General features: G+C 40.0%; 1 protein-coding gene across 1 annotated transcript; it reads right to left on the bottom strand.

The window, feature by feature from the left end:
• Positions 1-6,576: 6,576 nt before the first annotated feature.
• LOC103993230 (AT-hook motif nuclear-localized protein 7) lies at positions 6,577-14,379 on the bottom strand. Its single transcript, XM_009413217.3, has 5 exons — positions 13,557-14,379; positions 12,545-12,612; positions 11,099-11,230; positions 7,750-7,911; positions 6,577-7,182 (listed from the first exon to the last, which is right to left on the bottom strand). Exons 1-5 carry the CDS (start codon positions 14,041-14,043, stop codon positions 6,892-6,894), a joined length of 1,140 nt encoding a protein of 379 aa, XP_009411492.2. The 5' UTR covers positions 14,044-14,379; the 3' UTR covers positions 6,577-6,891.
• Positions 14,380-15,847: the final 1,468 nt, after the last annotated feature.

Genomic DNA, 15,847 nt, shown 5'->3' on the forward strand with positions numbered 1-15,847 from the left:
ATACAATATATATTTTCGAAATATGTATGGATATCAAATGCTTTTTTTATACTTATAAAATTTACAAAGGCTTAACATTTACATGCATTTTAAATTTAATTTCAAATTACATAACATGATTATGATACTTTTCATAACCATATATATCTAAATATATTTTTAGAATATTAAATCATAAATCATTTTAGTGCAAAAGGCTATCATTAGCTACTCACGTATAAGCATGAATATAGTTAAGGATTCATAAATGTACATATAATTAAGGTGTATATGTTAGAACAGAAGTCATAGTAGTTGTTAGTGTAAACAACCTTAAGCCGTGGCCTCGGGGCCGACGCGATTGAGTTTGGGTCTGAATGATTGGGGATCTTCCTGGGACGCCCCTTGAGACTACTGAGATGGCTGACTGCGGTGGTCCGATCGCGATGGGACAGTCGCTGTTTTCACCGACGAGGGACTCCTCACCTGGACGCGCGGTGGGAGGCGCTCCGTCTTCTCACCTGCACACAGGTCAGGTCGGGGGGCTTGACCCGGCCCCTCAGACGGTCAAGTCAGCAGATAGTCTTAGGGAGTTTTTTCTCCTCCTTTTCCTCGAAGTGCGAGGGTTTTTATAGTGAAGGTTGTCGTCGCCTGATGTGCCCGCTTGCAGGGAGCAGTATCGTACTCCCGGTAACGTCTGACAGCGGTGTTGGCGTGGCGTGAAGGATCAAGCCTGAGCAGGATGTTAATGTGTCTCGGCCGGCGTTCTGGTCTGTTTGACCAGGTGCTGTCAGGTCAACCGAGACGCGAGGCGTCATCAAGGGCAGCTGACCGTGTCTTATTGCCATTATTACCCTCATCATATTCACCCCCCCCCCCCCACCCCCGAAGGAAGCTATGCGTCGGTTGTTGTAAGGGGGAGTCCGAGGCATGGCTTCAGCTTTAAGAAATTATCCCCGTCGGGCGATTGCCGGTCCGTTACCAAGGGTATGGGAATCATGGAGTTTAGCAACTAAGGAGGGCTGGGCGTGCAGTGGTGGTCTCGGGCAACATGCAGCTGAGGAGCATGACTCAAGCGGGCAGGCCGCGCAGAGGTGGTCTCGGGCAACATGCAGTCGAGGAGCACGACTCATGCAGGCAAGTCGCGCAGAGGTTGTGGTCTCGGGCAACATGCAGCCGAGGAGCACGACTCAGGCGGGCGGGTCGCGCAGAGGTTGTGGTCTCGGGCAACATGCGGTCGAGGAGCATGACTGCAGTGGTCCGATCGCGATGGGACAGCTGATGTTTTCACCGGGGAGTGACTCCTCGCCTGGACGTGCGGTGGGAGGCGCTCCATCTTCGCACCTGCACACAGGTCGGGTCGGGGGGCTCGACCCGACCCCTCAGACGGTCAAGTCAGTGGATAGTCTTAGGGAGTCTTTTCTCCTCCTCCCTCTTTTCCTCGAAGTGCGAGGGTTTTCATAGTGAAGGTTGTCGTTGCCTGATGTGCCCGCTTGCAGGGAGCAGGATCGTACTCCCGGTAACGTCTGACAGCGGTGTTGGCGTGGCGTGAAGGACCGAGCATGAGTAGGATGTTAATGTGCCTCGGTCGGCGTTCCGGTCTGTTTGACCAGGTGTTGTCATGTCAACCGAGGCGTGAGGCATCATCAGGGGCAGCTGACGTTAAACGGATCTTATCACCATTATTACCCTCATCAGTAATATTAATAACTACAGTCATGTGTTCCAGTGAAAATGATCAAATCATGTTTAATCTTTGTGATGTAAGTAACATATGTCTCCTTATGTTAGGGTCAACAAAAAACTAGTTTCTGAACATACAACTAATATATAATCATCATTAGTAGAATCTAAATCATAACCATACTAACAAGACAATTATCGTGCCACTATAAATCTTATATTAATTATTTTTTTACCAAACCAAGAGTTTCAACAAATCTCTTTTCATATCATTTCAAAATTAATGCAATCATATATCATTTAAAACCAAGAATATTCAAATATTTTTTTAAATCCTTTTCTAATATAATGCTAGATAGATATTTTAATATAAATTCATATAAGATAACTTAAAAATACTTTTCTAAATTGTTAACGTTTAAATTTTTATTATATTTTAAATAATAAAACTTGTAAATCATGTACATTTATCGATTCCAAACACATGCATTAATACTTTCAAAAATAGATTAGACGGAATCATCGTAAACTTATCTTGATCACATATCGTCGAATTTTTTTTTTTCTAACGCAATCATTTTTTCTTCATTTCTTTCACTGTCGAAATACCAAATTAAATAAGAACATCAAAACCAATATGTATTATCATACACAGTAATCAAATCCAAAGAAAACGTAAACTCATACATAATATAATTTTATTGATCCAAATCCATTTGATATCCAAACTCATCAAACATACATTACAAATTGGAAAGCTAACTTAGGAGTCTGAGAAAAGCTATGACCCAGCCATCTTTCAATGCTATAGTTATAGCAATCATATATGCTATTGTGGGGCACCTTCATGAAACACTCAAGATCTCTTTAACGACTGATGCATAGTACTCCATTACTGTATACCAAGTTCTCGAAAAGCTTAAAACTGCAGCAAGATGAAGACAACATCAACCTATGAACCTATGAAGATGTACCCTAGCAAAAGTGAGTGACTACCCAAATCAAAACTCTCAAATGAGGAGAGGGAATTGTTTCCATATTAGTGTATGACATAGTTCATATTAGCAATAAAACAAATAACACTTGATGTCTTAAAACATTATCATGATATAACAGTAATGATATCCTTATGGGCTTCGACTTTTCTTTACTCAGGATAATGGTAACAATGGTATCCTTATCGCAAACGATCTCCTCGTGTACAGAAATGCACTGCCTCTGTATTATATGAAATCATGATTGAGCATCGAAAGGAGAAAATAGAGGATAGAAGCTTTATAGGGAATGAAAAAGCAATGTTACGATTAGTGATAGGAGATACATTGTCAATAATTATTCAACACATCAATGTCATATGATAGTTCCAAAGAGGAAGTTTTCTTTGTCATTTATGACCAGATTGATAATTATAATTAAAGAGGAAGTTCAAAAGAGGAAGTTTTCTTTGTCATTTATGATTGAAAAAGATAATCATAAACTTTCTTCTTATTATTTATGACTAGAAAAATTATTATAGACTTCCTTCTTATGCTTCATGATTATGTATCAAAGCTTCTCTTTAACATAGAGAAAGAAAACGATTGTGGCTTTATCTTTTTAGATCATATGCATCCACACTTGTATACCTAGGGTTACTAACTAAGATGTCGGAAGGACTAGATCGAAAAACCTATCTTGACCTTGATCTTCGTATAGATGGCACATCAAGAGCTCGACACTTCTACCTTAAAGACACCTCAAGCAACCGTACGCATACAGGTCCAGATCATGTCAAGTTGACCAAGACGTCAATAATTTTTGTTCTTAATATTTTGGTACTAGAAGAAGGATTCGATATCATAGCAACGTTCACCTACTAATCCTTTTAATAAATGACTGAACAAGGACGCCTTGCTCTCAACCCACAATACTTTCATTCAGAGGGGCAACAACCAACCTTTCTGCATGTTAATAGTGCTAGTCATATATGTCATGTAAGCCAATCACGTGAGTAATAACACATATGACTTGACACGTATTCTTTTTGCTTATTATATTTAGGTATTTTATCACTTTATATTGACTATTGCATATATGTATGTATATATTGTGATGTTCTTGGATCTGTGTAATGGGAATCGGATCGTGATGAGATCACGATAATAAGACCGATTCGTCTTTAAACACAGATCTTAAATAATTCTGGTCATAGGTTATTCGAGAGGGACATCGAGATAATTGGATAGACTGGTGTGTTGTATACCTGTCCATACGATGGATATAGTTGGTCTCATAGTTGCTCGTGTGGGGACATTAGGGATACAATACAGGTGCTTATTGGGGAATGAGTTCACTAATTGATCTACTTACGGAATGTTGGATGGTTGATGATGCTTTATTATTATACAGCAATTCCTTAGTCTCAGTGGTGTATTTAGTCTTTAGACTTGAGACATTAAGGATGTCCTGTATGAGTGCTCCACTCTTTGATACCGAACTTATAGGTTTGGATATCCCAGATATAGCACAATCGATCATCGGGAGTGGTAGTTAACCTTACGAGAGCTATGAGTGTCGATAAAGGATCATCCACTCTCCGTGTCATAAGAGAAATATCCCATGTGTTCTTGCTCAGACAAATCCCTGGCTATGGTCATTCAAATTGAGAGAGAAAGAGTTCCCCAGAAGAATCCGATTAAAGAGAGACTCGAGTAGAAACTATATGGGTCTGACAGCACCATGCCCTGTATAAAGTCTCTAGGATATTAAATAGATGAGGGACTATAGGTACACGGTAACTGAGGATAAACTGGTCCAATGGATTGGATTCCATCTAGGGACTACGACGTAGTGGCCTAATACGTCCGCAATCGATGAGTCGAGTAAATTATTATGAAGATAATAATTCACTTAGCCAGAAGGAGTTCTGATAGGTATGACTCACGGCCAGCTCAATATTGGGCCTAAAGGGTCACACACATATGGTAGGCATTGTCATGAGTAGAGGTTCGGATAAGAGATATCCGCTAGAGCCTCTCTCTTATTGGATATCCAATAAGCCCATGAATTATTGGATCCTATGTATGAGATCCAATAAAAGCCCATGAGAGATTATTGGATAGAGATATACTAATTTAAGAGACTTGGGTAGTTGGATGGAGATCCAATACCCAATATGATATGATCAATTAGGGTTAAGTTTACAGGAGACCTCTATAAATATGAGGAAATTAGTGGTTCATAGGCGTCTTTTGCTTGCTTATTCTCCTCCCCCTCTCCACCTCAAAGAATGCCTAGAGTTTTAAGGAGCATCGTCGTAGCCCTACTGTGTGGATCATCGCTAAAGAGGAGGGCGCTTGAACTCCTTCACCCTTTTATAGAGATCTGTAGGGATTCAGGGATATATGATCTCCCTAGGTAACATAATCTATCTCACACATGGTTTTCTGTTTTACGAATTTTTGCGCACCAATCTTTACACGACGACGAACATATTTTTGGGAATTGAGGATTTTATTTTTTGTTCTTCCGCTGCGTAAGATTTCCCAACAGTGATATCAAAATCAGGTTATTCATGCAAAAATTAATTTTAAACTGCGTGTGTTGTTTTGGAAAAATATTTGACGTCAAAATTATTGACGTAAAAGCGAGAAATGATAGTAAATGTTACTGCTCTCGCAAATGGCAACGTTGCCATCTGCGTGCAGGCTCTCGGTCGACGGCCGGCGGGCTGCTGTAGTGGCAGCCACCTGCACGCGGGCACTGCGCGCACAGGCACGGTTGGCGAAATCGCAAGGACTTGCATGCAATGTTACTATCAATTAGTTATCCATCCAAACCAAATTGATTATCCTCGAAAGCACATGGAATACCTTAGCATGAGTGTTCAGGGGTTAAGAAGGCGTCGACGATGGAGAGGACGCATTCTCCGGTGAAGGGTTTGTAAAGGGGAGATCAGGCTCGGCAAGGCGGAGGAACTACCCCCATTGCTCCACAACGTCAATGCTCGCATAGTCAATGCAAGTGAATAACTAGAAGGAGTTCGCCATCCTTTGTCTCTTTCTCTTTCTCCTCCTCACCTTTTTTCAGTATCTCACTCCTTGGCAACTACGAAGAATCACAACGATTATGTCCTCGTGATTTTAAGATGAATACTATCATTTTTATTTTTTTTTAATAATTTTATTATAATTAATTATCAAAATTAATTTTTTTAATAATATATATATGATCAAATCATTTAGGTAAAAATATGAGGATACTTTAATCCAAAACAAAAAACCTTGATAAAATATTAATATTATATTCGTTTTTCAGTAAAATACCTTTTATTCTATGACGCAAACCACATTCGAGAATGAATATATATATATATATATATATATATATATATATAGGCGGAAGCGACGGGGAGCGCCCGAGAAGCGGTAGCGCTGGAAGAAGGATGGTCTTCGTTTGCCTCACCGCTTTCTTCCTCGTTCTCGTCGTTTACCTTCTCCGGCTAAAACCACTGCAAGCTTCCATCGGTGACTTCGTTCAAACCACCGCCGCCAGAAAGATCCAATATAGAAGTCCACTGTTGTTTATCTGACTCCTCTCCCGTTATTATTATTATCTTTTTAGCACTTGATTTCAAAGTCATATCTTGTTAAAATTGAAACAAATGAAGAATCTGTTGACAAATCTGCGATTAGAATCTTTTGACTATGTTGTTGACAAATGAGGAGCCTATCATGAGTACATGCCTAGGAAAATCCAAATATTCCAAACAAAAATCCCTAGATATAATAAAAATCTACAGATATAATACAATTATGTATGTGTATGGATGAGTCTATCAAACACGTCAGGATTCATGCTAAATATAATACTAGCACGGAAATACTAATCTACTAACTCACAATCAACATGTCTATCAAGATCTGCTGCACGAGCTGCGAAACCAAGCATCCACTCTGCTAATAGAATTAACTGACAGTAGCAATTGATGACCGTAAAGCAGGTGTTACAGCGTTAACACATCAGCTAGACAGCAAAATCTAAAGTTACGAACCCTACCAAACCCATGTATCCAACCATCTAAGTCCATTCATAACAAGAGTAAATGCATGCTAAGAATACAAACGTTAGAAGCTGAAGCTTGCAATCACGTGGAGGATGCTCTAACAATGTGGATGACTAGAGATCTGATCAGTGGAGATACCTCACAAAATGACACCCAGGTCAGAGAGGAAAGAATGTTGTGTGGCTTCACCCTCCTGGCAAACCTATGTTGATATCCGTGGTGGAGTTACTAGAGCCAGGCACGGGGTGTAGGGAAGGAGCCCAATTTTCCACCTTGAACGACGATGTAGTGGAAGGATTTGGCTTCCCCGTTACTGAACTGCTCAGTCCTTGCCCGCCACCAAAAGCTTCCTCCATATCCGTGGTTGAATGTGGCATTGCAGCAGATGCCGGCGTAGATGCTGAACCAGTTTCTATTCTTGGCTTCTTTATTTTCTGCTCCATCTGAAAGCTTGGCAAGAAACTTCCCACCACAACCTAACAAAGAATAATATGGCGAACTGTGAACGAGCTTGTACACAAAATTTTTATAACCATAATTTTCACCTACTTAAATCATCCCTGATATTTGACTTGTAAAGTTCTGTTTTAAAAAATATAGAAAAAGAAAACATGCAAACATCCGCTTTTGGAAAAGACGACGTGGGAATGAATCGTGCATTATACAACAGCAAGAAGTCATGGGACATATCTGTCACAAGGATCTTTTCTCACCATTGAGCTAGATGGATATCTCTAGTTTAATTAAAAGCATTTGAATTTTTTTTTGTTTTTAGTAAGGTTTCTTATGTTACACTGAATTGCTCATTCCAGACTAGGAACTAGCATAGGTCGTGTAAATGGATCATGCTTTATAAAAGAGTTTGAAAAACAAAAGTAGATTTTCAGAAGCACTATTTTTGTTTTCAGCACAGAAGAACACTAAATGTCAAGGAAGCTAATTCAAATGGTCAATTAAACAATTTCAGCAACAACGAATCATAATATGGGCATCCAAATGAAAGGCTTCTATATCATGAGAACTTCCAGGCATAAGCCCATTACCTGCACAGGACTAGCAGCAACCAAAAGACCAGCAACTCCTCCACCGACAACTCGGCCATCTGGACTTGCCAAAGAAACACTCAGGCCACCTGATCGGCTTCTTGTTCCTCCATTTTCAGTTGGCATAAAAGATCCAGATAAAGAGAGCAGTTCAAAACGGCCCTGTAATACAGCAGACTAGATATCATTATGCAGATTGTCATGTGGTACACACATCTGCCCACATCTACAACTCAACTTGCACTGGCACCCACCCTCTTTGCTGCTAAAAGCATTAGCGATATACCTAATCTAATAACAAATCCCAGTGTATCCCACAGATGGAATACACCATCTAGTATCATGTAATTAGGTAGGTTACGAACCAAGAAGTATAAACCCACAGGACCAAAATAATCCCAATGTATCTAAAGATGGGGTTTCGTTTTGTTAAAAAAAAAAATCCCAGATGAGTTCTAAAATCTTTAGCAAAAAGACCTAATCTAATAACAAATCCCAAAAGATCCATATTTAGAATGCAATATCTGGAATCATGTAAGAAGTAGGTCGAGAACCACAAGAACCAAGATTTATCATTAATTCATACGGCCAAAATAACTAGAGATAAAACTCTACTAAAAACAATAAAAGATAATATGACCGCTGTTGATTTAGCTAGGATACTATCTCACATGGCTCAACGGTGGAAAAAGACCCATGTTGCCAACCTCAGAGTTGGGATATTATAGCTTAATGTTGTTGTTATAGTATAGAAGCAAAATAGGATGCTATTACAATTGGATCAGATATTGAACTAACAGAATCAACTCTCAAAATGAAAAATATATGTGTATATATACAACAAGAAAACCCAAATCAAAATTTGGCCACTTATATAGCTTGGCAACGCTTGCTAGTGCAAAACTTTTCTTCAGCTTGCATATATAAAATAGATTAATTTTTGAAAATCCACCCAGTTATGAAACCCAGAAACTACGAGAAGTGCCAATAAAGAATCAGATTAATCACCAATATCTAGTAAAAGTATGGCTTTTTCCTCAAACAAAAAATCGGCACCAAATTCAGAAAATCTTGTAGAAAATTTTTAAGTAAAAAGATATTGGACGATTAAAGAAGTCTAACTTCACATTCATGTCAAGTAGATTCATCACCGTTGCACATAATAAGCTTTACCCAAACTAGGAAAGGAAAACCAAAAACATAGATAGAAGTATACAAACAAGATACAAGTGAACACATAAAAAAAGAACAACATAATGTACTACTTATACCAAAAAACAAAGATATTTGATGTAGTATGTACTGTCAACCCTGATGCAAACAATGTTATACATAACTTTTAAATAATATATGATTGTGTATTATGAACAAATAAGCACCTCTTCTGGGAAAAGCCCTAGCATGTACCATATTTAGCATAACAAAGGCAAGATAATAGTAATCATCATAACTATTATCATTGAGTTGCTATTATCATTCATAGCAACTCCACACAGCAGGAAAACATAAGAGTCCTGGCAAAATATTTGCATTGATTTGAAAAAAATGTTAAACCAATATCGTCCATCCGGTAATAGTTTTCATCATAACCAACCAAAATTGACAAAAGATTATATGAACTACAATGTTAATAAATAGGGTATGATGCACTTATTTGACAAAGTACCTACATGTAAGCAACCGATAATGATTGATAGACAATACTGAAACCATTAGATTATTAAATTGATTTCCAGAAAAAGAAAAGGTTAATAGTAACCTTATATGCAATCAGGATTGTTAAATAGTGAGCTATCTCATATGTCCAATATAATTGTTTTAGTGAAACTACTAAAATTGGTATGACAAACTTAACTATTGATCTGTAACTAATTTATTCAACAACTTGTTTCCCTATGAATTCTTAACATGACATCATGATCAGCATCTGCTGCTAATTATGATAGCATAGCAGCAGTACAACCAGATGTGAGCTGTCACTTTCATCTGGGGAGGTGCTGGGCTTAAGAAATAAAATGTTCTATGCCATTTGCACTTTAATCTTTGAAGCTGGCTCCAACAACAAACTATTTTATTCATTGCTGGAAGAGAGATCATATGCTCATACAAGAGTCTCCTTTACTAGATGATGTAAGACTCCTTTCTCAAGGGTTCACTGCCCTTCTTTGAGTATGCTTCCAAAGCGCGAAGGAAAAAAGGCATGTACGTTCACTTTCTTATATAATGAATTTACATATCATGCTGAACACAGTTTTATTTTCTCAAAATTTATCTGTGAAGTAAATTAATTTAATGCTATTAATTATAGAACAGCAAAATATTATATCAGTTAATCTTATCTGCGAAAAGTATTATAATTATATAAAGTTCTTCCTAATCTAAATGCATTTAATGCGAGATCTTCGGAAAGCATGCACTCATGCTGCATAGGCAATTAAGATTTGCTATATTCAAATAATGTATCAGTTCAAATTGCATCCAAACTTCTAAGGATCTATATTACTGCCAAGACTTTTCTACAGTTAGCGGTCAAGACCAAGCACGTTAACAAGATTATGCCCCTCATTAATGCCTATTCATTCACCAGTATTAGGTGAGGTATAGAGAACATCCCAAAATGGAAAAAGTTTCATGTAATATATTGCATAATCTACAACCAGATATCAGTCAGGCATCAGGCATCAGGCATGATCATAAGAAACTGGTGACTGATGCTAAAGGCAAAATTAGTAAAAACAGGGACTTAATACAAAATCCTAAAAGATTAATTATCATAATTACCACCTTTTGAAATATTCCTAAAATCAGGAAGAGTCAAGAAGTGGTACCAAGGAGTAGCATCATATCAAAGTCACAAACAGCACGATAAACCAACAGATAAAAAACCACGTTCAATATTGATAAATTACAAGCAAGCAGTAATCTAAATTTCTTTTATCTTCAACATTTACCACTCAAAGAGTTTTGCATGAATATGTGCTGCTTAAGATTATCAATTAATTTATCATCAGAATACTGGTTTAACACTAAGTTGACAAGCTATCACACTAAATTCCTACTTTTGACTCAATGTTCACATAAAATACATCCTTGAGTTCATTTACCAATTTCTAGAGGGGCAAAACATGAGAGAGTTCATTCAGCTACATCATTAAGCAAACCTAAATATCTATGTTATTGTGATCACAATCATTTCTTCTAATATCACATGTCCTACTGGCTATTAGTATATCAGAACTAGGAAGATGGGCAAGGAGAGAGAACTGTTGGACCATTTCTCTAGTATTTAACAATTAAGCGGAACTTAGGAAATCATATAACATCCTACAATAAGAGGAGATACACGGACCTCATAAGTCAAAGTACCACCACTTGAATCAGGTTGACGTAGTGTAACATTAGAAATAACACCATTAGCAGATAAAATACAAATAGCTCGAGGCCCTTGTTGTGAAAATGATATAATTTTCATAGTAACATCCTGCAAACGTTATCAAATGTAAATTATAAGTAGATTATGAAATATTTAAAGGATTAGATACAGAAATGTACAACAGAAGGATTTATGACTTCATATTCAAGTAAAAGGATATCCCTGATTTTGAATTTTTTTCGGACTGATTTGAGAGAATCACAATATAAAACTTTTCAATTTATTTTATATGATTTGGAATTTAGGTAACGAGATCCAGAAAACAGAGAATCTAGCTCATTAAATAGCTCTGTGATCTGTACAAAAACAACACTTTTCTATATAAATTCAGTATATTCCTTAGAATCATTAGAAGTCCAAATTAAAGGATATAGATATGTTCTTTTCATATTAAACATGGTTAAAGAAGTGCATATCTGATTTAAAACCATGTGCATATCTTAATGCTGATTATAAATGGATCTAGATATGATTTCTCACTATAAGAAGTATACCCATTCTGTTTTCACCAATAATGCCAGAGAAATATTATTCTGTTCTTTCTCTGATTGGGTTAGCATTTATCAAAGACATTGATGTTGCTCTTTAAATGTCTTTAGCGCCAAATAGCTCTTTTGCAGTTCCATGTTCTATAGACAAATCTTACCAAGAGAACAAATGCCTCAACTTCAAGAAGATAAATTAACGACAACAAATGTAAAGGATGGCAGCCAGAGCAAGCCCACAGTGGGACCATGGAGACAAACACTGGCCCACCCTTGCTTTGGCTTTAGCTTTTTTCGAGGCCTCGTAAAAGCCATGAGTGAAACTGTAACCAGCATATAGAGATCTAAATTTGTTGGCTCCGATCATGTGGGACCACTTTTAACCACAAAGCATCAGGCCACATCCATAAGAATAAAAAGGCGAAAAATAAGGTGTATTTTTTATTCTTTTTGTTGGTTTCAAGCAGATGTCCAACAAAAGATCTGCAAGATAGAATGTATCCAAGAGGGCCTTTCACATGCTTCTAATCGGTTTCCATGGAAGATCTTGCATAGATTTCAGCTGAAAATTTTACCCATGTTGTACATTTCTATCCTCTTAGTCAGATTTTATCAGCATCTATGATGAAGCCAGACAACAAATGAGCTTCCTTAAAGTTATGATCATTGAAGTTCTCAGTATTTTTCACCAAAGATGTTTACAAGTTGAGTCTACCTCATACCACTCAATTTCCAAAGCCTACCGGCCTTAGCATATTACAAAAAAGCCCAACACACTTAACTCTAAAATTAGTTATAACATGCAGTATGATAAAGAATTTTCACAATAATGGATTACAGCTACCGAAAATTTTATGCTAGGTGTAAGTAAGCAAACCTCGCCAGCAGCAACATTAATGACATGAGGTGTGAAATTCGCACCAGCAGAGCAAGCTACCATCTCTCCTGCAATGTATAATTCAGATAACTAGAGATTTTATAGTAAACCTCTGCAGCCTAACCTAAATCGAGTTTGCAAAGAAAAAAAAGGGATTCAAAATAATGGGTACTCTCAAGGCAAATTGAGGAAAAAGTGACACCATATATGGTTGAACATTTCAGCTAGCAAAAACTGTAGCTAATTAGTCCTTCGATTTAGCAGAGATGAGACAAGGGACTGCAATACATAGATCTAGCAGTCACATTATTTTACCACATGAAATCATGCCAAAGACACTAGGTTTACCATGAAGATGGACAGTAAGGGGTTCTGCTGCTAACAAAAATAGCAGTCAGACTGCATCCAGCATGTGATGTCTACAGCTGCCAGCACATCCCTTATCCAGACAATGTCTTCCAGTTGGAGAAGGATGCAACCCCACACCTGTTCTTATTCTCCAGTTTTTCAGAACCAGCATGACAGAGACCACAAAACTACAAGCCCTAGTTAAAAGGGGGATCATTGAGGTTGAGGTTCCCAATTTCCCAACCCAACCCCACAAAACTTCGCTTTCCCTACCAGGTACAACAGCAGATCTGCAGAAAGAGATCAGGTTGCGTGGTCCCCTGGCAGATCTCAAAGGCTTGGTTCTTGAAGAACAAGCTGACAGCTACCACCAAAAATTAACTCTGATGAAAAGGAACACAGACAGAGGGGAGACCATTCCGGGATCCACAGACTCGCTCATCATCAACCGACCTCCATGAGAACCAAAGGATGACCCGCACGAATCGGCAACAGCAGACAGATATGTCAACACACGCGAAAAAGAGAGAAGGAAACAAGAAAACGTCAACTAGATTCTAAATAATCACAGGGAATAACATCAGTGGGCGTTGGATTTGTGTTCGAGAAATAGCAAACGTGATTTCAGATGAAAAAGAACAGGCAGTACAGGGATGAGGAATACCTAAAGGCTCCGACTCGAGTCCGTACTGCAGTGTCTTGCTCACCAAACCCACTGGCCGCCCTCTACCCCGTTTCATCGCCGCCCCCACCGCGGCCGCCGACGTGTACTGGACGCCGGCCGGCACGGACGCCGAGATCGGCATCGGGTTCAGCGGCCGCAGCAGGCTCCCGTCCGGCCCGTACTTCCTCGGCCGCCCCCTCTTCTTCTTCATCGGCTCCGCCGCCACCAACCCGACAACCGCCGCCGCCGCCTCCGGCACGGCCGCGGCCGGCCCGACCACCACTCCCGCCGGCGCAGCCACCGGTGGTGCCGCCACCACCGCCGGTGAAGCAGAAGCAGCAACCGCCGCTGGCGCCATCCCGCCGATCTCGCTAGCAGGCTTCTCCTCCCTCACCAACCCTGCCGTCAGAGGCGAGGACGGAGGCCGGTAGCTTCCGGACCCCTCGACCGCCGCCGGAGAAGGTACGGCTCCTTCCCTGCCCTCCATGCATAGATGAACCTCAACAAACCCTAAAAGCACTCGCAAACTAGTCGCCTCAACTCGCCCACTCGCAAACCGGAAGGAGCTCCTCCTCCCGCCGGGTTCCGACCGCTAGGGTTTTCTCCAGCCCCTCGCCGTCGGACTTCACCACCACCAGCTCCGCCGTAACGATAATTAAACCCAACAAAAAAAGAAAACCAACTCTAGAAAATATCTCTTCTTCACCAATTTCTCTCGCCTTCTTCGATCCTGATCGAAGTGGAGTAACAACTGATTCAGACAACACCACCAACAACAAGAAGCAGAAAGAACAGTGTAAGAAAAAGAAAGAGAGAGAGAGAGAGAGAGTGGAAATTAGTAGATAACTCGATTATTTAAATGCGGGACGCTACAAAAATCGAAATATGCTGCTGCAGGAAAGGCAAATACTAATTTCTTATTGTGGAGGTGAATGGGTTATTCTAAGGAAAGAGATGGGTAGAATCGGAATATAAAATTATTAGTGCTTTTTATTTGAATTGTTTTTATTTAGGGTCTTATTTTACTCTCTTCTCTGATTTCGCTTTGAAAGTCGTGCGAGGTAAAATGCCACTGCTCATGCGAGGAATTACGGAATTGGTCCTGGTCATGGCCAGCGTACCCTCGCTCGTGTTGGGAGTCGCGACCTGTGGAGTCAAAAGGAATTTGATTATAATTATTTTTTTGAATTATTATAAAGAGAAGAGTTCTTTAGATATGTGCATATGATTCAACAGTGTCTTCTGCTGCAGCTCAATTAGATCCATGACTAAGCAACAGAGACGAAAGAGCGGACATGGAATGGCATGCATGCTAAGGAAGACAGAGGCGGAGGACGCGGATGGCAGCGGTCGGCTGCATGGGGTGGTCAACGTGGTGTTGGAAGATGCCTAGAAGCAGACTGAATCAGCCGTGAAAGGTTTCAGGAACGATGTGAATCCTGAGGGACCAAATCATGGTGGGACGCGTACTTGAGGCCACATCACCCGAGAAACTTCCCCTGAGTGATTCCGTCAGCCTGAGCATGGGACGAGGGAATCAAAGGCGACCGATACGAAAGAGCTTCCGCCTCTCGTCAGGAGTTGACCCGAAGGCATTGGATATATATAGATTGGAGGATTGTGTCGCCTCTCACCGGTGACCTCTAAAGAACACTCGCATGCATAAAGACAGGAAGGCATCTCCCCACCACGAGAAGATCCCCTTCCAACTCTTGCTGAGTACACAGTGAGTTACACTCTCCCACGTCTGGAAACGAGAGAGAGAGCGGGGGAGGAGCGGCACTGCTGTCTTGCTTTGATGAAAAGACTGCAAAAGAATGCTGCAGTGTGACTGCTACAGTAGGAAAAAGGAAGCTAAAGGCGAAAGGATGACTGCTTGTTCTCCAGCGGCAGGCATGCATGCATGCATGTGCCAGACAATAAATAAGAAAGTTAAAGTGCGGTGGATGCAGGAAAAGAATGTGGTGAGCATCAAAAGCCAAGAGAAACGAAGAAGAAAGAAAGGAAGAAAGAAAGGCGGGGCGAGTCCGGACGAAGAACAGCTCAGCGAGAGCGGCTGCTCCGCCGGGCCTCGCGGCACGTCAGGCGCCGAGGCGAAAGCCGTGCCCGCCTCTGGTGGTTTAGAATCTTTTCTTGTATATAAAGATGATGAGCTATTAATTTAAATTTAGGCTCCACGAAGAAGACTTTGATCCATCCACGTTTTTACGATTTATCATTGAACTGGTTCAGATGGAAAGTTGGCTGAGCATGATTACTTCTCAGCACACAAGGAGCTTCAACGATAATGT

The sequence above is a fragment of the Musa acuminata genome, chromosome BXJ2-1, assembly GCF_036884655.1.
Source record: "Musa acuminata AAA Group cultivar baxijiao chromosome BXJ2-1, Cavendish_Baxijiao_AAA, whole genome shotgun sequence".
In the NCBI taxonomy this organism is placed as follows: Eukaryota; Viridiplantae; Streptophyta; class Magnoliopsida; order Zingiberales; family Musaceae; genus Musa; species Musa acuminata.